The 23428-nt window shown below is 38.6% G+C and overlaps 1 protein-coding gene across 1 annotated transcript in view; it reads right to left on the bottom strand.

The window, feature by feature from the left end:
• Window positions 1-23428, bottom strand: part of LOC105838698 (probable serine/threonine-protein kinase mkcC) — a 29077-nt gene extending 5649 nt beyond the window's left edge. The window contains exons 1-2 of the mRNA XM_012684437.3: window positions 22096-23428; window positions 4466-4587 (exon numbers count right to left, since the gene is read on the bottom strand). Coding sequence (XP_012539891.1) covers window positions 4466-4587; window positions 22096-23394 — 1421 coding nt within the window. The 5' untranslated portion in view covers window positions 23395-23428. The remainder of the gene's footprint in view (window positions 1-4465; window positions 4588-22095) is intronic.

Genomic DNA, 23428 nt, shown 5'->3' with positions numbered 1-23428 from the left:
ATATGCACGATTTATGATCTGATAAAAATAATTCAGATTATTAAAAATGTAACAATGTATTTTCGATAAATAATGTCTAATAAATAAAGAAGATAGATATAAATTGTACTAAAAAATATTTAATTAGTAACTAATATAGTAACTAACATTGTCGAATATTGTTTACTATTAATTGCGTTTTTATTGAATAATAAAATCAAATGCAGATGTATTTTAAAGATGATTAAACGCTCTAAATATCTTTAATATGTGTCTGTGTACTGTAATTTAATCTTCGCGATATCATCGGTGTTATCTTTATAACCACTATACATGTTAGATTAAGATAAGTCTCGAGGAGAATTAAACATCACCTTGTTTCAAGGAAATATTACGATCTCGTTTATTAAAGGATGCCTTCGAGCAAGGCAATATATAGCTAAATATTCAATAACATATATTAATCAATATTGACAAATATTGCCAAACATCATAAATCACTTATTTCTTAATTGTAATACGTGACAATGAGTAAATATTAATTTTTATCATGTATATTGATGCATGATAAACAAAATATAAATTAAGAAGTAAAGTGCTGAATATATATACAAATTCATACATAACGAAACACTAAATTAAATTTCGCGTTATATGATTTTTGTATTATAAATTATAATTAACTTCTAACAGTACCGTATAAAAAATAATACTGTACAATTTTTTGTTATTATTTCGATAAATGACAAACAGAACCGTAGACCACAAAACCACAAATGAGAATTAATTTCAAAAAGATTCAGAGATTGCGGTAAAACAACTTGATTATACCCTGGAAAGCAACTTTGCTTGCATTTCTCCTGCAAGTTAATCGGTGAGTGCACTTTGCGTTATCGCAAGGGTGAGATCTTGCATAAATGGTAGAGCTGAGGAGAAGAAAATCGCGCGTTGCATCGTGTCGTCCCGATTCGAGGCGTTTTCTCGTCGAGGCACGCCGACGAGATGTTTCTCCCACAAGCGACGGGAGAGGAAAAAAAAAGGAAGAGGACAAACAAACCGCGCGCGAGCGAAAGAGAAATTTCCGACGGAGAATTTTTCTCTGGCAAAACACAGACGATATGCATACATACGATGCTCCAGATTTATTTTTCGCCGATCAGATAAGAGGAGAAATTGTCGCTCTCCTCGCGCTTCCCGCGAGGCTTACCAGTTCGCGCGAATAATATGGAGTAGAAACATTAATTATACCACGTGTCACGTTCAAGAATTCCAAATGGACGTTTAGCATAATGCATAACGAGAGGAAAAAATTTTTCGGAGGATTATATAGCGTAAGAGTGAAAGTCGAAATGATAAGGCCAACAAACGTGTACATCAATTTAAGCGAATAAAACAAAAGCGATCCATTGGAAAGATAATTGGCAGTCAATCTTATTTACAATTGCCACTCTCTTTTAACTCTTTTCTATTTTGCCCTGCATATTTATTAATTTCAGATTAACCGAATATCTAATCTTATTTTACATCGATATATATACGTATATATTCCTTAGCTGCCGATTTCGTTTCACACGATGCACTTGAATCGAATGTCCGATGCCAAGTGCACGATGGCCGATACGAGTGTCTGACCATGCCGCGTCATTATCTACTAGCTGCAGAGTGGCGTTTTCTCTTTCACCCGGCTAGGCAAATTCATTTTCCTAGCCAAATATTACGTAAAAGGGCAGTCGCGCGTGTAATAAAGCATCGGCGAATCGATCGGAAGCGCGTTCGGGGAAGGGGGGGGAGAGGAGGGACGACAAGAATTATGCGGAGTTCTCGAAGATACGGGATATTTTCGGATGCTGCCGGGTTGTTGTTTTCATTCAGTTGCTCTTGTCGTGAAAGCGATGGCGCGCTGATTGTCTAACTCTGAAAGCCGTTCCAAGAATTATGACTGCTGCTATAACGATACGCTGAATACTCGATACTGATGTTACAGCACCGATGTTTACGGTCGATTCCGCGAAAGTACTGCAGCATCTGATAATATCGTTACGTTACAGCAATGATATCATAAAAATTATCGTGTAAATATGTTATTAAAATATATTAATAATATAATGATTATGGAACACAATAGAAATTGTTTATCAGACATTTTCTCTTGGAAATAAATATTAGTTACTAATAAGTTGTAATAATTAATAATCATTGATAAAGTGAATACGGAAATGAAAAAATCTTATATATAAGAGGTAATCAATATTATCTTGTAAATAAATCATAAAAGAGAGAGAGAGAGAGAGAATTGATTTCAATTTAAACACTTATGTAGAACGTTCTATATTTTAGACAAATTTTAATATAGTCCGACTTAAATAAAACTTTCAATAAAAGTTTTATTGAAGTTAATCGAACGCAACTCAAATGTCAATGTCATATTATTGTTACTCGGTGCTGTTTAAAAATACCGATGATTCTTTTTGGAACATCTTGCGCAACGTCAACACTTCCTGAAATTAATGCAAGTCGTCTGTATAGATGCTATCGCGTTGTAGCAATCCCGGTTACGACGCAATCGCCGTGGCGCGGGTGTCATGATACAAATGCCGCCGGCTAAAGATGATAACTATTTTTACGGCTGAGTCAGCCGGGTGCGCGAAACGGAGGATCCTGAGAGGACCCGCGGAGTTTTCGCGGAGGCCTCGCCGAGGGAAATGCCAGAAATAAGATCCACTAGGTCCGCGACGCGGGTAAACACCGTATTCGAATCTGGGCCAAGCCGTTTATATCGCCGGAATGCGTTGTCGTCGCGGCGCGGCGCGTCCCGTCGAACGTCCTCGTGTTATCGAGTTAGCAACACACGGCGCGTTATGTCATAACTGAAAAGCATCTCCGAAAAAAAATGGACAGGTGGAAAAGCGTCTTTATATCTTTTAAGTTCGCTTCCGAGTATCTCGACGGACTTTGCACTAGATATTCGCAAAACTGCAGATGAGTTCTGGTGGGAAGTAGAATTGTTCGGACACATAGCGAAATTGGAAATTAATTTAATGAATAAATGACGAGAGATAGCAATAACGAGTTCGAAAAATATTAAATAATTGATATTTAAAAATATGTAAAATAATAAAAGAGAGAATAATCCTTTTTTAAACTTTTGAAGCAAAAATAATGAAATATTACATATGATTGCTTGCAAACAAAATTTGTCGCGATATTAAAAGTAAATATAAAAAATGCAATCTTTCCTTTCTTTCGGGTCATGTAATACATAAATATCTATATACACAACTGTTGGCATGTATTCAATATTCGATTACATATCTAATTTCACAAGTTATGTAGTGAAAGACATTGTATCGCGCGTTATGCATCCTGCACTTTGGATTCTGTTCTCTGCTATGTACCTAGCAAGAATTTTCGCAACGGGTACAACATGCCGAGCTAACCGCCGTTACCGCTAGGCGACGTATTATGTCGTAATTCGTAACGAGCGCAGTTAAAGCGTAATACCGTTTTTTCTAATTTTTTACCCATTTCAGTGATCTCCCAAGCGAGAGGAATTTCAACGATATATAATCGTTGAACGATAAATCAAACATACGATAACACGTTCTACAATTTGGATTGGTGTCGATTACAACGGGCTACTGCAAGTACACGGTCGCCACGCGCTTCGCTAACACCGCGGAGACACCTGATACGAGAGCCTTGTGTCAGAATTTTGGCACGATGCCGAAAAGAAGGCCTTAAATTGATTCGTGACAGGACGAGACAAACGTGAAGAACAAACACGAGAGTTTCGTTGCAAACTGGCTATGATAAATAGTGCAATTCTTGGAGAAGCATAGAGAATTTTTACTTAATTGGAGTGCCACTCTGTGTCAATTTTCAATCAGCTAATTCAAGAAGTACGGTATTTGTTATTAAAATTTTGATAGTTCGAAATGATATTAAATAAAATTTGTTAACGTTAAAATAGTGGATATTAATTCAATTATTTAAACACCTATAGGGCAAAAAAAGTAATTCTTAATTATATGAGTTAATTTTCACCCACAGTAGTCCAATAACGTGAGAAAAATATAAAGTATTGTAGAATTAATAAAATCAAAACTATATATACACGAGACTTTTTTGTAGAAAATAGTTACAGTTTAATCAAATGTGATGACTCAGTATAATGAGTCTCAGTGACGAGGTCGTTGAATCTTTATCGGAAAATGAAAAAAATATTGTTATCTGAAATGCACAGCATCGTGCACGGTTTTATTTCCGTCTATCGAATTTTGCTCGCATTGATAAAACAACTCGTGTGAAAGAGGAGACCGATTCGTCTGCCCGCAACACAAAGATTAAGCGGGCAAACGGAGCGGGTAGAAATTCATTTTATCGTCCTCATCGAATTCGGCACGTACGGCCGAGTGATTTTCTTCGATCGCAAAACGGAATTTCACCGGCAAAAGTGAACCGGATTCGATTCTCATGCCTCGCTCACCTGAGTATGTTCGGATGGCTGAGCTTGTTCATGAGCTGAACTTCCTTGAGCATATTCGGCCTGTTCGCCGCTAGCTGATTCATCTTGAGCACCATCACCTGACTCGTCACTTTGTGAGTAACCTGGAAAAACGAAACGAACACGGAGGTTAGTGACATATTACGGTGTGCTGCCGGTGTCGCGCTGTTATTGACGTTAGATCACACGACAGCTGCATACGTAACCGCACCGCGCGATTCTCCACGTTACGAATTTTGCCGAGGTCATAAGCGCAAAAGCGCCGTTCCTCGTACGGTGTGTCGAGTTACTTTGGAGACATTCCATTATATTTCCGCCAAAGTCTTGTGTGGAATTTAATAGAATATGTGTTTCCGCCGAATTAGCACATGACGAGAAAAATGAAGCTAAGCATAAAGAAATTTATTACAATTTAGAATAAATATTCTCAATATAGATATATAACCAAAAGATGAAGTTATATGAGCAAAACATGATTTGGCATTTATTTCAATTGTGAACATTGGCCATACTACATCGTGTTTGTACTACATCTGCTAGTTAATTACAGGATGTAAAATTTCTATGAATCACTAAAGCGACACAGAGGCCCGACCTACATAAAATTTGTAATCGCATACTCATCTCCTAAGAATGACCCTAATGCATCGAGGTAAATTTCATCGTGATTGTGCAAAATGTTATACGTTTCTTGCGAAACTGATACAAGGTGCAGGATACATCCAAATTGTTTAATACTTCGACAACACCCAAGATAATACGATCAAATCTAAATATAAAACGAGGGGATTATTATTATATCGTTTTATTTTTTGTAATTGTAAGTACTTAAGTCCTAAATTCTATTGCTTATTTAACGCCAATTGAACAGGATTACATTAATAAATTTTCTCTCATTAATGGAAAAAAAAGTCGATTTTTCTTTAATCAAAGGATTTCATCTTGGTACGTCCTGCACGATACTGGCGAATCGTTTTAACAGCTCGACGGCGACAGATGGGTTTCTCATCGATGAGCCAACGAAACGACGATTCCCGTCGTCCCGTTTTCGCGAGTAACACACGCGAGAGAGAACGCTGAAGCGATATTCTCTCGCGAAAGAGAAACTTATTAATGAAACTGTGGCATCTGGCCGGCGTAAGATGCGCCCGTAAAGGCGCCTGCCGTGCTTGCTCGTGGCGTCGTCCAATGTTAAAAATATGGACATACGGACCGCAATTCCTTTATTAGCCTTGAAAGCTGCTGTGCTCTTACTTAATGAGTGCTTTGCCAGCGATTATCGCAATCCCTCCCCCCTCTCCACGCCGAGAAAAAATGACCCCGTGGAATCATTGAGAAGACTCAATTTCACAAATTCCTGTATCATGCTGCAATAAATTAAAAAAAAAAGAAAAAAGAAATCGGGTCTACTGTGAAATTATCTAATGGAATAAGTATACAAAACGTTTACCAAGGAGATATTAACACCGGTTCCGTCAAGGAAACTATCATTAAACTTTATCTATCTATCGAAGAAACTGTTACTAGGATCTTTCACGTTGATATATCGCGTATTATACGTAGCACAGGCGCTGAAAGATCTAATTATCTTTCTTGTGATCGACAGCGGTTCCTATTTAGAGAGTCGAGCAAATGAGAAGTGCAGTTGTTAATTTGTTTTTTTTTTTTTTTTTTGCGACGGTAATAACGCGAAAGCAACACCTCGCATTTTATACACGCATCTTCCAGCGCTGGTAAGATAAAACCAAGAATCCGAACGCTTATTCCTCGTGACGGCGCGAAAGCATTTTCCGAGAATCCAAGAGACGCGAGACGTCGTGAGGGTTAAGGACCATTGGATTACATCAACTCGCTCCTCCAGCCGATCCTCTAGCGGCGCTGAAAGGCGCATGCACTCTTTTACATTCCAGCGCTCTTCCGCGCGTTTTACCGTTCATCTCGAATTTCGTCTCGGCTCGAAAAAGAAGTCGGCCGCGGAGATGAGATGGGAAAGGTGATAGAAATGGAGACGCAAAACGGGAAACGGGAGGAAAGAGAGTCTCTCTCTCTCTCTCTTTCTCTTTCGCGAGCGGCGCGGCGTGCGGGATAGAAATTTCGGGGGTTAAAAAGTCGAGAATAATATCCGAGGGGAATCTGGCCAGGATTCCTTGGCCGGCTCACAGTTGGGCCGCGGCCAAACGGTGACGAATACGAAAAACGACGGAGTCCGTCGTAAACAGAACGGCTGCGAGTCGATGCTGCCTCGCGACAAAACCACACGTAAAAGAAAGCGCGGCGTTTACGCCGGGCGATTTTTTGCCCCAAAAATCCCGCACGGCCGAAAAATCAAACGTGTCATAAGTTAGCTCGCGTCCGCGCGTTTTTGCCATTTCCCGAAAACCTTTCACGTCGTTCTTCTTTCACAGAACGCGTTCCACGAATTTTTCTCCATGTAGAATATATGATGTAGAATATTTCTATACCTTTCGTTTAGAAGCGCGGAGGTTTTATTGATCTTTCCTTGGCGAAAAACTTCTTGATGTTCCCAAACGTCATCTGTTTAGTAGATTTTCAATATTTCATATTAAATATCAGACAGATTCTCATTTCCAATTAAAATGCCAGAGAGCGATCGTAATGATGGAATATTTAGCATCTACAGGATCGCGACGCCGTCAGCGAATAAATAAACGTACTTGAGACATAAGTCAGTCGCAATCGAAACGCTTCATCGGTTTTCTCCGCGCGAGGCTAAAGATCTTCTACTTATCATCGAATAAATTGTCGTTAATACGCTATGCGAAACTCGCGGGGGCTTTCATTTACCCTACCTCATTTATTTCGTCGCAAATTACGACGAAATTGCGAGCACGTAATTGGTCCTGTTTTTCAGTGCACGCGTGCAATGAACGATTCGTCTGTAACGACTCGCGTTCTTTCATTTGCAGATCCGCCATACATCCCAATTTCAATTCTTGGCCGAAGCTAAATGTGAGAATAAATGCTCGGGCGTTTATTTATAGCGGTACAGCAGCACTTAATCTCATTCCAATATACGCGTTTACAAGTTTAAATACACACATACGTATTGTACCTCATTATTAAAAATTCATTAATCATAATTAGAAATCTACGAAGATTAGGATGATCGATGAGTCCCCGTATCATTTAACGTTTTCTATTCCTCTTCGGTAAGATGTACACGAACGTGAAAGAAAAAAGGAATCAAGGTGGAAGCAAGTGTAATGCAGGCAAGTGAATCAGCCGATAGGAGGATCGGATGATGCTGTTGGTCACCTGCGTCGTTCATTTCAATTCATTTGAATAATTCCCATTGTCTGGAAAGCTTCGGCCTTGCGTGTTTTCTACGCACTACACGCCATTGTGTTTACGATCGCGGAGAGAAAGCACGCACGTTAATTACATTGTAGCGGCGAGTGATTAATGCCTCCTTGAGCGCCGCATGCGTAATGTGAAACACGTTTCGCACCTTTTCACCCACACGTGGAGGAGGAGGCTGCGTATAAGGATAATCGATACAAAAGGAATAAAACAAAAAGGAATAAAACGAAAGTCAGTTCCCGTTACTAAAAAAAACAAAACTTAAGATAGTATCGGTATTTTAATGAGAAATGTTAATTTAGAGAACTGAAACAATAAGCTTTTTTTTGAAAGTGGAAGCAAAAACAAATATTTTTTATGCATTGTTTTTTTCTTTCCGTAGTTGTAAGGTAAATTTAATGTAAGTAATAAGTAAAATGCTAATATATTATCAAACTAGCTATAGCTAACTATTTGCACTTATAAGTGCAAATATTTTATTTTCCTAATTAAAAAATTTATTGTGATTTAGGATTCTTTTTAATTAAGAAATCGCTTCAAATTATTCACTTTCATTATCTCTGCAGGAAGAAAATGAATAATTTGTTTTGTCGAATAATATTATCGATTTCCTGATGATTCAGTCGCCGAGAGGTTTATGTTATAAGAACGGAGAAGAGCGAACACTCTATCTATCGTTCCGGGAAGCTATGGTGCAATTAAGAGCAGCGAACCAATTAGCAAGCGCACTGGACTTTGTAAGCTCGAAAGCCCTCTCTGCAAAGGTCTGCCTCGTATGCTCGCAATCACCGTCAACCATCGCAGTCAACCGTCTAATTATAAATACGACCAAGAGGTGAAAAGCGCCAAATAGGGGATGCAGAAGCGAGACGAAAGTTCACGGGAGAATAGAAACTTGAACTTATGCGTTCCGCACAATATTTAGTTCAATATTTATAGTTTTGTTATATATGTAATTTAATATATTTTTTTACATAAATTTTAAAAATAATAAAAATTTTTATATCTTGTCTTTCAATTTATACAATAAACGTAAATTTAATCGCAATAATATAACTTTGTTTTTTTTTTTCCCCCCCCCATTAAATGCACTCTCAATAATCTTATTTTTGATAAGATAATTAATCTAGATAAATATTGAGTATTATTATTACGATATGTAATATATCGCATTATATTTATTTTTCCGAAGAGGAGCTTTATTTTTAATCTCTTAATACAATTACAAAATAAATTTCCACAAAACGGGAGTATAAAAATATTTTCAAATTTTAATTTTATTTTGATTACACGAATAAGTGGCACGATATTTTGTGGAAAATTGTTGGCACGGCGCTTGATATCAAAATTTAAAAAATATATTTGTAAAAATATAAATATTTATGATTTCATGAAGTGGTGAAAAAAACCGATATAGCAGGGAAACCAGACGTACAAGACTTTCTAGACTCCAACTTTTTCAGGTGGAAATCCACATGCCGGGACCGTTTACTTAAAGGTTAACTCCACTCACATGCAAAATGCATTCTGCGGATTAACACACGAGCCGTAACGGCACGACGATTATAATTTTTATCGTACACCTATCGCCAACTTTAGCCAGAAATAGATACTTAAGTGATTCACAGCGTTATAGACTTCATGTTACGTAAGTTGCAACGATAACGGAGGTGGGCTTTAAATTTAGCGAAATCTTCCCTAACGGCTCTATATTTTTCCCTTACCATATGTCTCCATTTAACGTTTATTGAAGTATACGAGTCTTCGTGACTACTGACATCCTGTATGATTACAGAAAATTGGATTTCACGAGAATATAAGTGCAAAACGTAGAAACGGCTAAATTTATGCGTGACTACTAAACATTATTCAACGATAAAGGATTCCATTTGAAAGATATCACTCACTGGCTTCGTATTTGTTTTATTATCACTTATTTTGCATTTTAAATGTATTTTATCTTCGTAATTATGTCTTACGTTACTGTGTTCCAGTAAATTTATTGCGACTTAAAATAATTTTGCAAAGGTAAAAGAATGAACCAAAAATCGTTCATTTTGCGAGACTTCCAGCAAGTGATCATTTCCAAATTCAACATTCGACACTTGACGCAGTAAAAAAAAACGTGATTAATTGAATCTTGACGTACAACGCGCATGCTGTACAAAAAGCAGGAAAAATGACTTAAGGGAATTCCGCTGCTAAATCAAAATGAACAGATTTTCATGAAACTTTGTAGAGAAATTCAAAGTTTATAGTGATATAAATTGACTGTCAAAATTTCAGAAAGCTAAACTAGCTACTTATTCAGATATTAAATATTTTATTAACATGGACTCTTATTATAGGAATCGATGAATTTTCAAGATTTTTCAGTTTTTATTGTCGTATTAAACACATAGAAGTAATAAACAGATGAAACTTTACAATAATACATCTTAGCTGTCCAGAAAAGTATTGCTAAATTTTTGAAACGATGCACTTACTTACTCGTTTCAAATAATTAATAAAATAAAAAAAGTTTACAATAATCGAAGTAATACAGCACGTAAGTGGTAAATGTGTGCTAGTGATATAACATGAATTTCAAATTGTTATATTTAGTTATCTAAGGGTGGTATAATAGTGAAAAATGTTTATTCTCAATTAAAAAAAAAGTTATTTCAGTAATGAAGGTAGGTACTTTATAGCCGATATTTTTTCTTATATTCACCATCATTAACTTTTTTCTTTACTTGGACCTCTGTGCCACTTGTGCCGGGCCTGAGCAGAGGAACTCCCTTAAAGTGTATTTTATTAGTTGAGGAAAAGGTCAACTGCACGGTTCAACGCGACCCGCGCTGCAGAATCTTAAATTCCGCAAACGAGAAACGCGCAGCTCCGCGTCGTGTCGTGACGTCGGGAATAAATGTCGAGAGGAAGTGATAGTCAAGGTCACGACAAACGTACAATGAATGAGAATTTCTCAGGCGAATGAACGAACGAACGAGCGAACGAACAAACGCACAATGCATCGATCGATTTCTTTCTCACAGCGCGTGTCTCTCGCGCGCGGGACTTTCTCCCTATTTCTAAAGATCACAAGCGGAAAGATAGAGCGCTCGTGCATTTTCTTTTCCTTTATTTTTTTTTTCTCAACGGCAAATGTGTCGAAATGTAACCTCGTGAAAACGCATACCGCGCATTCCGCTTCCGTATAATACGTATATAATAATTAACAGAAACCTAGATTGTATCGCACGCAATATGCGAGCCACACGGATATGTATGCGTAATTATGACGTGAATGCAGAAGAAATGTTTTTTATACGCCGCTGAAAACAATTAAGCGAGTATCCCAAGCATTTTAAATCCCGATATCGCATAGGTCAATTCTCGAGATTGTATCACAAATCATAATGTGTGTGTATGTGTGTGTGTGTGCGTGTGTGTGCAATATGTGCAGCATCATTTTCGTCTCGACGACGCTTTCAACTATCTCCAAAAATGTCTATTCACACGGAAAAAAAAAAAGTTGTTAATTTGATAAATTTTGTCTATTCAAGTATTTATATATTTCAATTAACTATATAAATACTTGAATTGAAATTTGTGCGTTTAAGTTAAATAAATAAATTTCTTCAACTAACAAAATTTTAATTCAGTTGAAAAATTTTATCAAATCAACAATATTTTTTTCTCAGTGCACGTATTAAAAAATCCAAAAGAGATATCCGAGATCGGAAATGCCGCGAGTGAAAAATAAACTGTCGAAGTAAGAGGGGAAGTAACGGTGAAAATGATTAATGTCGTATATAATGTAACGATAGTTTCATCGTGTATCAATTTATGATATCGGTAGTTAGGAGAGAAAGATCTTGGGGAAGGCACGGGATGACGGTCAAGCGGTAGTGAAGAGAAGTTGGCACGCGCGCACATGTGTACATCGCCGCGGAGAAATTTATCATTTTTACATGCCCAAGTATATTTATAAAATAATAAGTGACGATTTCACGCGCTCTTGGCGTCCCTCTTTCTCTCTCTCTCTCTCTCTTTTTCTTTCTCTTCGCTGTCGGTCGACAGTTAGATTAATTAATGACTATTTCGCGCGAGTAATAATGTCAGAATATCGAGATTGTCACATTCCATTTGTATTTTCTTGTTTGTGACAACGAGATCGCTCTATAATTATCCAGAATAAGCAAAAGAAGAATATGCAGCCTACATTTAAATGACGTCAATCCCAGTTGATCCCAGTCTTGCTCGTCGACAGTTAATAATTATAAACATCAGTTTGTTTACTCGTAAAGCAGTGGCGCAAAAGACAATGCAACATTTTCATTACGACAAAAAACTCGTCACTTTTTTGTAAAAGTGACGAGCTTCAGATTTTATCGCAATTTAAACTGCAAATCTTAAAAGGGTAATTAACATTTTACTGAAACAATAAAATTTTAAAATGAATCAACTTTTGTAAAGATGAAACTATTTTTCTTTTATTCCGGTTATTTTGCAAAAGTCGAAGATTAAACGTGCAGAAAACCGGAAGAGTGTGGTAAAATCGTTTCCTCCTCAAGAATGCAGAGCAGTTTTTACAAATCGCAGACAAACGCCTCCGCGATACGATATTTGCAGCCTTGGCTGCGGAAGTGTGCGAGCCGACACGCACGTGTCGCGCAGGTGGGAACGGTAACGAATCGGATCGCGCGAAGGCAAACGAGCGAACGACCGAGCGAGACTCATTAGAGAGTGTTCGTACTCCATGGCTAGCGCGCCGTGACCGGCTTTCTCATTTACTTCCAGCATATTCTCATTCGCGCGAGGGGGGGAGGTAAAGGAAATGCCGGTGTTGCCTGTGCGAACTCTTGAGTCACAAGCAAGGTCGTCGTTTCCGATGGACGAACGCGAATCGAGCGGCGGGATGATGCCAGCCGAATCCTCCTCGGTCGGAAGCGCGCGCGCTCTTCGCCGAAGTCGGAAACCGTTAACCGTTCCCGAGCGATTTCTTTAAAATTCATGCGTATGGACCGTTTCGATATTTCGCGCAGTAAAAATCTTATGATTAATGCACATAGTTTTGCATGGCAACGAAAGTTTGCCGTACGAGGAATGAATAATAAACTGAACGAAGCAAAATGGTACAGTTATTACGTCTCCCGCCTGACTTTTATATAATTATGCAATGTGACTCGTATTACGTTAACTGAAAATTATAAATATAAAAAGAGATCAGATTTTTTGCACACCGATTATTCTAAAAAATAAAAAACAAATTTCACAAATTTAATTTGTGATTTTTCTTTAAACCACACACTAGAAGAAATCGGAAGAAACGTGATTCTCTTCTACGTTTCCTTCTTATTGGTTTATGTTTTAATTGCCAGTTAATTCGGCGTCTCGGTTACGGTTAAGGAAATTTCATTTTTTTGTAATTAAAACATCGCGGATTGTCTATGTGCATTGTCAATTATAATTAGGAAGAATGCGCGAGTTCGCAATTAATATCGTCATTTCCGTGAAATATGACATTTATAAAGTTTCCGCTCCGCATGGTTACGGAGTAGCAATCATAAAATTTAATTTTAATTATAACTGTTGATTAATTCTATCAAAAGTTACATAAATCGATGCGCTCTTGAGTTCACGCGGTCAATTCAGACAACGTTTCTTTAAAAACAATATGCAATATTTAAAGTTGTACTTCGAAAAATCTTAGAATAATTTATAACCTTAACAAAATATTATAATATCATTATTTTTGTAGAGAAAGTCAATCTATATGTGTGTGTGCGTGTGTATAACTTTTTAAAATAATTGTTAGTTTAATAATTAAATTGACATTTGTGTTGGAATATTATGAATATTGACCAAAGACTAGTAATAAGGTAGATTTTAGTTCATATAAATATCCATTATTATAGTTGACACAAAATATTTTGATATTTTTGTAGAGGTTTGTGTGTATGTGTATGTAATTCCTCATTTAAAATAATTGTTAGTTTAATAATTAAAGTTACTTTTTGGTTGAAATAAGAAGGTCTGTGATATTACTTAGGTTAAATTAGATGAAGTTTTATCTTAGATGTAAGATGTGTTTTTTTAGAGGTAATTTATAACCCTAATGGTATAGTATATTAATAATTGCGGATACAAAAATAAGTATATTATCGATGAATCTCGCTTCCCTATGGAACTAATTAAATAACGCTTCTTTTCAGGAAGTTTCTACTTTCCGTTTACTCACGGTTTCACAAGGTGTTTCAGATTAATTATAAGGCGAGAAATTAGGAGAACGCAAACTGTATCGTGATTTTCATAGCGTCAATTACGTGTAGCAAACGCGGCGAATGTTTCGATGCGAACGGCTGAAACGGTCAGGCAAATGGCACGAATGGCGCTCTTAGAAAACCGTTGCTTCGACGATTCGTCATAAAATCGAAATTGCTACAATTTCAACATGACCGTGCTGTTTTATGTCGCGCGTAATTTCACACGTAATCTGTATCGATTATATAATTCAGATAATCGTATTATAAATCCGTTGAGATTTTCCCACTTGAAAAAAATAATTTTAAAAAATCCCTAAAAAAAAATCCATATAAATAATTGTATTTCACTAAAATTTGCCAACAGTGATTTAAATTTTCGGCGCTAAAAGCAAACAAATTATTTAAAAAATCCCAATTACAGGTTCCTGTTGAATTTGTAAGTAGTCGCGGGAATAAATGAAGCACGACCGTTTGCAAATTTATAAGGATTATTTACCGAGTGGTTAACCGGATTATCAGGTACTCCATCCTCGCGTTGTATCCAGCGAGCTGACTTTCGCCTATTACTTGTCCGAGCCACTCGGATATCGAATCATCGCGACGTCCGCGACGTCCGAGAACCCGCGGCCACCGATCATCACGTGCGATCGGTGGTGCATTCATTCTCGGCCGGCTCTTCCATGTCCGCCGGCTCCCCGAGCGCATCGGCCAATATGATCGCGTGCTATAACCATTATGCGTGTCATTATCGATAATTCAGCGCGTTTTCACTACGAGCGGCGGATCCGCTTCGCCGTCGCTCGCGCATACCGCTCGTAAAAGCTCACACAGTGGGATTATAACCGATGCCGGATAATAATTGCATTCCGCGGTGTGGCGACGCGGCGATTTGTCCGCGACGGTGGTGAAGCGCGATCAGAGAGAATTCGAACCGGGGGATTTTCCTTCCGATCTCCTCGCGTCGACTTTCGCCCGATCGAGGATTTAATGCCGCCACCGGCGCGAAATCACGATCGGGACAGCCGTATGCAAGGTGCGCGAGAACAGTTACCGATTTCTTAAAGAATGTAAAATCCATCTTTCTCTCAGCGAAGCGCTTCAAGCTTTTAATTAAAAAAATATATATACAGTGGTGTCCCTGAACATGTTGGTCAACGCGTAGAAAGGTAGGAATCGAGATGAACATAAAAGTCCAATATTGTCTTTGGCTTGGGTTAGATCCACCAATATCGAGGTATTAATTTTTCAAATTATGCGAATGAGAGCGCGCCGGGGGAAGAGCTCGATCCGCTATAACACGGAAGAAAAGATCTATCGTGAATGTACGATAAAGCTTTCATTAATTTATCGTTCACAATTACGATAGAAATTAATTAGATTTTTGCAGATCCCATACGCTAATATCTCGATTATTAGTGGACCTAACCCAAGACAATATTGGACTTTTATGTTCATCTCAATCCCTTCTACCTTTTTACGAGCGTTGACCAACATGTTCGGAGGGGAACAGCCTGTATATCTCACGGTAATGATTGTAGAAGTGAACGCTGAAAATTTGAGCAGAGAGTCACACGTGATTGACACACGTGAAATGGAACGGTACGGTTCTTACTCATGGAAATAGACAAGTCCTAATTTTGTGATGATGATTACTGTCTTTTTTCCATTAAGTGGCCGGGCAGAATGAGAACCGTAATTGAACACGTGAGCGGTAATACCGGGGCGGGAGAGGCCCCGGTGAAGGGAAATTCTATCGGGTCTGCGGGTGACCCGCATCAAAGGATTTAAGCCAGCAGGGAGGATGAGAACGCGTAGGCGGAATGGACGGCGGAGAACAAACGGAGAGGAAGAGAGCTCCTCCTCTCTGCGCGAGTTGCCGAGAACATCTCGTAAGACTCATTTCTCTGAAGGAGGCCTCTCTCGTCGCTCGAGCGAGGAGGCACCACCTCTCGTTTCCTCGCAACAACGACAGTTTCGCAACGGAACGGTCGGTTGCATAATGTGCAATTGCTCGGGACGATCTCCCGGGCCGAAATACAGTGCGCGATAAGCGCCGTCGACGGAATGTGCAGCCTCGGATGCTACCTTATGTAATATTCATGCGCGCATCGCGGTTAATGGGAAAAGATAAGAAAGAACGGACCGTATACGTTTCATTGAATCGCGTCCTTCGATGCAACGTGGAACTTCGAACGGTCACACGGCGTAATGCACAATGCGTGGCTTTGTATTGCAAATCGACGTGCTAACCGATCGGCAATGTATCCATCTAGATGTATATTACGTTTTATGTACGGAATGCCTCGCGTTCTAGATCAACTATCTTAATATTACGGAATATTTTAACATAAAGATAAGGTTAAGATGCTCGGTCTGCGGTGGAAAATTTTAAGTTGTAAGAAATTATAAATAAACTGTTTATCACCCACACGAAGCCAAAGTTGCAAATAACGGAAGCTTAATTTTAGCTTCAGTGATTTTTTTTATTAAAGAAAGATTGATTAAAAATAACTTAAAGAATATGTCAGTAATATAAAAATAATCTTTCAACAATGTTTATATATTTACTACACAAGAAAGACAATATAATCTTTTTATTTATTATATAAAGCCAAAGTTAAAGTCAAAATTACATTTGGCAACATCTAGAATAATGTTACAGTTTACAATTCGTCTGGATGAGAAATTTTGATATAACATCTGCAAGCTACTCTAACATGTGCCATGCAAACTTGGCTTGATACTTGGCTAAAGAGATTCAGGCTCGGACTTCTCATACGTCGTGATACGCGCATTATGATTCGTCGCGATACACGGAGACACGACTACGCATATGAAAGCTCGTCGTGGTTTAAAAATAGGTCCCCTGCATCTTTCGCCTGATCCTTTTCCCTCCGTCCTGTTCGAGTCCTCCGTGAATTTCGCCAGTTCGTAATATTTTTCACGGAGAGGCTTGTTTCTCAAATTGTTTTTGTAACTTGAAATAATTTCAAAGCAGTAAATTGAGTTAATGAGAATAAATCTATATATGCAGAGATGTAGACAGAAGTAATTTAAAAATTGATCATTAGTTATCTATATCGTCGTCAATAAAACAAGCTCAACAAGTGCAGCATTTATCGTTTATCGTTGTTAATTATCGCGGCTTATCACTAGCCTTGGCCATCTTGGTAATCGTGAAAATGTGCAATTTGTCAGACATAACTCACTTCTTTCATTGCTCAAAGTTTGTACAAAAAATAAATTAAAAAATCCTTTCCGTTAAATATTGATATTATATATGAAATTTAATATGAATATATTCTAAAGAAACTTGCATTATTAATAACTTTTAATAAATATCTTTTGTACATTTTTAAAACATAATACTTAATGATGTCTAAATGTAATAACAAAAGATGTGCGATTAATCAATTGTTTGCAAAGTCGGAATGTGTATTCAACCTAACTTTCAGAGTTTCAAATTTCTGCCAATGAATCTAGAAAACTATTTCGCAACTTTCACTTGCAATAATTTGTTTATGGGAATAACAGTAATAATTGTTCACTGTTACGCTACTTTTGACATTACTCTACATTCTACAGCTTCATAATTCTTGGAACGAAAATCGTGGAAACGAGAACCTTGTACGAAACGGCATCTCAATCGATTAACTTGAATACTCAAATAGAGATATGTACCGGCATGTTTCGCATATTTAATATTTATAGTTTTAAGTAAATAATAGTTCAGAACATCTTATTTATGCATTGTATATACCTGAATAAATGTGTGAATTAAATCCTGATGCCGCATTCCCAAAAGCTTTTTCGAATCTTATTTTCATCGATGTCTTATATTTTATTTAAAGACAGAATATTTATACTGGATTATACTGGATATACCATTTTCCTCTATTTCAAGATAATGTATATAAATCTACATATAGATAAAAATTTCCAATTACAATTCTTTTATTTCTCACCAACTAATTTTCTGATTTTGGCGATTAATCCTACTTTTAGGCTTAGGGATCAAACAAACTGTTCAGACACGAATATTGTAAGCAAGTTTGTTCGCAGCTGACGATTAAAGAGCATGCGACCGCATACTCAGCTAGAAAATTGATGTACTTGCTCAAAACACTTGGCACGAGAATTGCTCTATCGTGCCAAGAATGCACGACCTCTGAGCCCCTAGTGACCCTATCTCAGCTACGATTAACTTTCGAAGTTTTCCTAAACGTTTCCATTTTACTATGATTATAATTTTTTTTTTTTTTTTTTGGTAACTCTCCTTCGCAATTACTTTTTTACAAATTTCTTGTTATATTATATAAAATATTTTAACAATAAACTTATAATTCATATAAGGAAAAAAGATGTACAATTAATAAAAATACATATTCTTTTTCTCCATATTTTAATTAAAATCTTCAAATTTTTGTAATTACTATAGTTTATGATTACATTATTTCTACTACAAGATTCTCAATTTCATAATATTTTATAAACTGATTAATTTAACAGATTAAAAAAATCTTTGACATGATACTCTTGTCAAATTTTAGTATTTATGTAGCTTGAAATTGTCTATGCTTGTCACTTGACAGTATGACAAACCGAGAGCAATTATATCAGCGAAATATGACAGCCTCTGACTCATCCAACTATTAATCATCCCTTCGATTAATAATATTAGTCATATTCGAAAGGAGATTGCAAGTAGAATTTGACCTACGGCACAAACGACAAGATCGATTCTACGATAACATCGAGAAGCACGAGTTTATTTTTAAACGAGGGTCTCCTCGCTAATGCGCTCAAGCAGAGGTGCGCTATCCAACATCTGGCGGAACAGAAAAATATTATCCTTGCCGAAGGAGGAAAGACGAGAGAAAGAGATGTTGAAATTATTCCGCGAAGCTCGAAAAAAAAAAACTGGAGCTCGTAAAAGTGAGATAGAACCATCTAGTTTTGTATCAAAATTAATGTAATTCAGCTCAATACTGATTTTCGGCCGTGAATATGTAGAACGTGTAGAGGAAATTATAAATTAAAAAGCAAAAATTAAAGTGTCCGATCTTCCACTGAAAGCCCACTCGTGACGGGAAGCCCGTGGATCTGAAGAGCCACGTAATCCGGACGGGACGAAGTCCGAGGTTTGCGCACCGCTGAGCCGACGGAGGAATCACCGCAGTCACTACGAAGCGTGCTCAATTTCCTGTTGACCTATTTATAACGCACCTATCCACGCCGGAGAAGCCGCGGCATACTTCTCAAGGTCCCGGATCGCTCGGCTGACTTGTGGTGTAGGTAGGTAGGTAGGTAGGTAGGTAGGTAGATGGGTAGGTAGGTAGTTCAGCACACACCAGCCGTCACCTCGACCGAGCGCATCTGCCACGACCGCGGGCCGGCAATGCGCAAAATTGCGGACTACACGAAATGATCGCAGAACTGGGGCAGCTTTCCGGCCACTTTTACCACTTGCACGCGGTGAAGTTAGATCGATAGGGAGAAAAGAGAGCGAGAGAGAGAGAGACGCGTGCATAAATCTCTCCGCGGCACGCGCGTCGTCCGCTCAACAGCGAATTTCGATCGATTTCCGCAAAATTGCTACATGACTATCTCGAATCCAACATGCCCGTCTCATCAATTTGCCGTTACGATAATAGCGCGATAGATAAAGCGATATAATTCATTTACATCCATTTGGAGACTTACGATACTTCCGCTTGCTTATTCTAATTGCTTATAATCTCTAGTTGTATATTTGTTACTTTTACACTTATATCTGTTTTGCTCTGTTCGAGGATTATTTTATTTCGAGAATTTAATTTTTTGACGTACAAATATTTTTACGTCAAATATTCGTTTGTCACACTAAGAAAAAAAGTAATTGATTCAACATATTTTTTTTATTGCGGACTGCCAACAAAAGATATATTCGATACAACAATATATGGTATTGCAATATAAATACATAGTTCAATCAACATCGTTGCACTTGCATTAACAACAAATATTGTTATATTAAGTATAATCAATTACTTTTTTTTCAGTGCACGCCTATATGGAGAGAATTTTTTCTAAAAAATTATTGTTAAAATTGTGGTAATTGTATAGAACAACGTGAGCTTCAAAGAATTTTATTAGAATTTTAGTAAATTTTGTTAAAATTATAGTAAAATTCTTCAAAGTTCACGTTATTGCACAATTACCACAATTTTAAGGATAATTTATAGGAAAGAATTATCTCCGTGTATATGTTACAATTCCTGTTCCATATAAATATTCGAGCAATTAAGAAATCTATCTATCAAAACGGATAATTTTTACAGATTTGATATCAATCGAGAAAAATGAAGTCAAGGATGAAACCCTACGATAATTACGTTCTCCTACTCGCAGCGAATAAATACAATGATTTACGTAAGCTATCGTGACACTATTCTTAAGTCGCGACATCGCGTCGCTACTGCAAACATAAATGTCTCGTATGTGTGCGACCATAAATTTTTTCAGGTTGGTACAAATGCAATTTTTGTCAGAAGGGGCTTACGCAAAAATCGATCTACTCATCGAATCTACTTCATCGAAATAGTCCGCTCCGCTCAAAATATTTTTAGTTATCAAAAGATCATTTAAATTTGGAAACAATGCAGATGTAGAAGTGGCTTGCTAATGAAAAATTCCACACTGTATGGGTTTCCTAACTTTTTTTGTGACAGCAAATTGATATAGAATTTCGTCACGTGAACGCGACAGATAAAAAGTGAATTTTGCTTCGTATCTTTTATTTACTCGGGGTAACTTGTGTAAAATATTCGCTTTATTTTCTCTTCTCGCTGTACATGCGATAAAATGTTATCTTCAGCGTGTTAATTCTTCGTGAAGCTACATATCGCTCACATGACTCCGAATCACTGAATCGCGAATGAAAAATTGCTCCTTCGCAGCTTCCTGCGTCTCGCGGGGTTGTAAGTAGATATAATCTAATGGCTTGAAGACTAAGGAAAAAGGCGGATCTCTCCCGACAGATTGTACGCAGAGCGAGGGATTTGACGCGGCAAACATTCCCGGAAAACCGCGCAGGGACAAAAAAAAATAACCGTCTTCTGATCGCTCGTTACCGACGAGTAACCGCGTGATTACGAGCGGAATTAATTTCACGAGGCTACGTGTTCGTGCCGACGCGGCAGGCGGCGGCGGCGGGCAGCCGTATCTAATCTCCATCGAGATATTAATCTACAAAGATATAGCGCATTCCACACACGGCGGCGAGATACGGCGAGCGTTTGTTTCGAATTCGCGATTGTTGTCCGTGAACAATGGCGAGAATTGAGAGGAAGCACATTGCCATACTGGGAGAAAAACTTTCTAACGAGCCTCCTCTAACGCGATCAAATATGTATCTCGAAATCTGATAGGCAGTATCTCGAACAGGCGAACGGCAACTGATCGTACGAATCTTCGTTCTGCCATTCAGCGAAGCAAAAATCGCTTATTATATCAATTATTCAATTCAAAACCACGTACTAAGTTACACGTGAGACATACAATAAGCTTTATAACTGTGCTCATTCACACGAAAACATTTCATCGACGGCGCTTAATATTTAATGTACATTTTCATCACACTGAGAGAAAAATATCGAAGTATTGAGAACCAAATATTTCTTATAATGTTTTCTTCGATATTTATTTGTTATAAAAAAATTGCAAATATATATTTCCATGAAATGCATTTCATTTTTCTTATTAATTGGTTTATTTCTTAGGAATAAAATATTTGGAGTAAAACATACGCTATTTCCCATTAAAAAATTTGGAGTATTTTTCCCTAATAAATGGGATTTATTTAAATAAAGCGAATTAAATGTTTTATTTCTAGTGAATTTTAGAATTATGTTTCACAGAATATTTCACAGAAATGTATATTTCGTTTTCACAAATAAATGTTTTTATAACAAACAACTATCGAAGAAAACGTCACAAGAAACATTTGGTTCTCAATACTTCGATATTTTTCTCTCAGTGTACACCACTGAAGTGTCGTCTTACCTTGTAAACCTCCGAGAAGAAGCCCGCGCCGATTTTCTCCATGTAAAAGTCGTCCAGACGGTTCAATGAGGCGACAGCGTGCCTGAGCGCTTGACATGACGCCCCGGTGCGCCTCTTCGAACCCGAGTCCTGAAACGTCTCGCCCGAGCACATCGTCAATCCGTGCACCGCACCACTCTCCGTCATCTCCGTGGGCCGCCAAGGGGACTCACGGCTACACTTCTCCCTGAGGTCCTTGTAGCTCCTCGGCGAGGTGGACGATTGCAGCTCCGCGGGCAGGTCCTGCTGCAGGCAGGATACGTAACTCTGCGGCAACGCGTCGTTGTTGACCCGCCTCATCGTCCAGTCCTTCGACGGCGTCGAAGTGGTAAAGTCACTGTCGCAGGTGTCGTCGTCCTCGCAGGTGGACGCGGTGGTGGTGGTGCTCGCGGAATCACCGGCGCCGTCTTTGGTATCGATTGTCTTCTTCTGGTGCGCGTGCAACTGCTCGGCCACAACCGGCACATTAGACGCGCCATTCGACGTCGCGAAATAATTCGTGTCCGTCAAGAAGTCCTCGTTGCTGGACTTGTTTCCGTCCGGTAGGGACGGGGGGTAGTTGATCACTTCGGAAGATCTCGCGGAAGATAATTTGGCAGCAATCGTACTCGAGGGAGCGTATCCCTGTAAGCACTTGGACTGCTGTTCGTTACACGTTGTCTGATGCTCCTTGCCGCTCGCAGGCTCTCGATTAATAGCAATGATCCTTTTTACAGTTTTCGCATAGTCCCTCGTGCACGACTCGACGTTGAGATTTCTCGCGGTCGATGCGGATTGCGGTCGTCGCGATCTGCAGACGCCGACAGACTTCGAGTAATTCACAGGATTCGAGGAGTTTTGGCCGGAGGAACACTTCTGCGCTACGTTGTGACTCCTACCGATCTGGGACGATCCTTCTTTGGCCGAACTCTTGGAACAAGGGGACGCGCAAGCCATCGTAGTGAGTTCGTCGGTCCTGCAGGGCCTCGAGACCTCCACCGCGACGGGCGTGACGTCCATGAAACTGGCGGGCGATTGCAAAGAGTTGCCAGGTGCCTCGAAGATCATGGCGGGCAAATCGGAGTCAACGTTATCCTTCGTCGTCGGTCGCCAAGGTCTCACCTTGTCGTCGGCGCTCACTGACGGCGTCTCCTCCATCGTGAAGCACGGCAAGCACGACGTCGACGTGCCCGTCGTCGCCGGTCTGGTGCACGACTTGGCTGACAACGCTTGGTCGTTATTATTAGGCGGACCCGGCGTATTCGGCACTTTCCCGAACATCTTCGCCGTTATTGCGACGGGGCAGTCGCGCAAG

This window comes from Monomorium pharaonis, chromosome 9, assembly GCF_013373865.1.
Source record: "Monomorium pharaonis isolate MP-MQ-018 chromosome 9, ASM1337386v2, whole genome shotgun sequence".
In the NCBI taxonomy this organism is placed as follows: domain Eukaryota; kingdom Metazoa; phylum Arthropoda; class Insecta; order Hymenoptera; family Formicidae; genus Monomorium; species Monomorium pharaonis.
This window is presented reverse-complemented; position numbering and strand designations above follow the sequence as displayed.